Below are 1812 nucleotides of genomic sequence, written 5' to 3' on the forward strand. Positions count from 1 at the left end.
CGGCGTGAGGAGGAGGGCGGCGTGAGGAGGAGGGCGCCTCGATGTCCTGGACGATCCGGAGCGGCACGTCGTGCTGCACCTGGACGGCCGAGTCGCTCAGCAGGATCTCGAACGTCAGCGTCGGCGCGCCGCCTCTCTTTTTCGTCAGCTTGACCTGCGCGACAGCCCCGGATAGGGCTCTCGAGGGGGCAGAGGGGAGCGGGCGGAGCCGGCGCGTGCGTGCGCGCGCGGTCCGGGGAGGGCGGACCCACCAATGACTTTGAGTTTGCGTTGGCCGAGCTCGACTTGAGTGCGCGGCTGAGGTTGTCGATCTTGACGAAGAACGAGATCCGGTTGTTTTCGGCGCGCGACTCGATCCGGTAGTCGAGGAAGAGAGAGTGAGTGGAGAGCTCGGCGCAGGCGTGCACACCGCTGTTGCTGCTCGCGGCGACGCCAAACGAGATCGTGTCGGGGGTCATGTGCACCACGCACGTGTCGGAGAGCTTGCCCAGCATCGCCACCAGCTCTGCGAGCGTGGGCAGCGATGAGAGAGGTGGCAGCCTGCGAGGATGTGTTCGGTGGCAGGGCGCGCGGGCGCGACGCACGGGAGAGCTGCTTGGGCGAGCCGATGGTGCCCTTGAACCGCATGTGTTTCCTCGTGATCGGTGGAGAGGCAACACCGAGCGCGGCAAGAATGGCATTTTTTTTGGTAAAATTACAGTGTGAAAAAGAGAGAAAAGAAAGCGCGCGCCGCGCGCGTAAGCGGCGCGCAGCGCCGCCGCAGGCGGGGCGCAGCAGGGGCGCAAAATTAAACGCCATTTTCGGTTCCGCGGTTTTGCCACTAACATCAAAATCCGGTATAAAGCACTCAAGGGGCGCCGCGCTGGGCCCCTGGCGCCTCTCACTCTACGGATGCCAACCAATCGGTTGCATCATGGTGTGAACCCTTCTGAACCCCTTCTGAACCCCTTCTGAACCCCTTCTGAACCCCTTCTGAACCCTTCTGAACCCCTCCCTCACTCCGAAGGCGTGCCATGTACTATCTATGAGCCATTGCGCTTTCGCCGCCGCTTCTCCTTCGCCTCCTTCGCCCGTTCCTCATACAGTCGCACGGCAGTCGGGTCGCCCGCATCGTATAAACGCCGTTCCTCCTCCCGTTTCCTCTTCTTCGTCTCCCTCGCCCGTTCCCGCCAGCCGTCACCCCCCGCCCTTGTTTGTTTCTCTTGGCACCGTGGAGTGCTGGGGGGGGCGACAGGGAGGATATGGCCTTGAGTTATGTGTACGCCAACTCAGGGTGTGTGGCAGCCCGCTGGCTGTGTGTCTTGTGAGCCTGTTTGTGTCTGTGTGTCGCTCGTGCGTGCCGTCATCATCTGTCTAGCGTCCACCCATACCGCGTTGGTGTCCAGTCCGAGCCTGGCTGTTCTTCACCTTTCTACCTACCTACCTACCTGCGGTCTACCAAGTCTACCGGTAGACTGGGGTCGTAGGTTCATTGGTAGACTGCGGTAGACTCGTCTACCAAACGGTCTACCGTCTACCCCAGTCTACCCCAGTCTACCGGTAGACGGTAGACGGGCCACCCCTCAGGGGGCCACATCAGTTTGATATTTGATTGCTAATGACCCCTTACATATGTGGCACTGACAAGTTTTTCGCATAGGTGTCGGGACAACCTTAAATTCTGCAAAGGGGTGTGAACGGAGAGAGCAAACTCCTGGCAGCTCCCACAGCCGAAATGTGCGCCAGCTGCCCGCTCACCTGTGTCACGCCGCCGCGCACGCACCTTGCTATGTGCTCGCGCGAGCTCCCGCCCGAACCTCCAGCTCGGCGTCC

At 61.5% G+C, this 1812-nt stretch overlaps 1 protein-coding gene across 1 annotated transcript; it reads right to left on the bottom strand.

Annotated features, from left to right (window-relative positions):
* Positions 1–79: 79 nt before the first annotated feature.
* Positions 80–627, bottom strand: EMIHUDRAFT_255882 (hypothetical protein; the record flags this gene model as incomplete). The annotated part of the gene is made up of 3 exons (XM_005770026.1): positions 80–154; positions 252–505; positions 585–627. Coding segments are annotated over 3 exons (372 nt in total), but the record flags the coding sequence as incomplete, so codon positions are not given.
* Positions 628–1812: the final 1185 nt, after the last annotated feature.

This window comes from Emiliania huxleyi, assembly GCF_000372725.1.
Source record: "Emiliania huxleyi CCMP1516 unplaced genomic scaffold EMIHUscaffold_4018, whole genome shotgun sequence".
NCBI lineage: Eukaryota > Haptophyta > Isochrysidales > Noelaerhabdaceae > Emiliania > Emiliania huxleyi.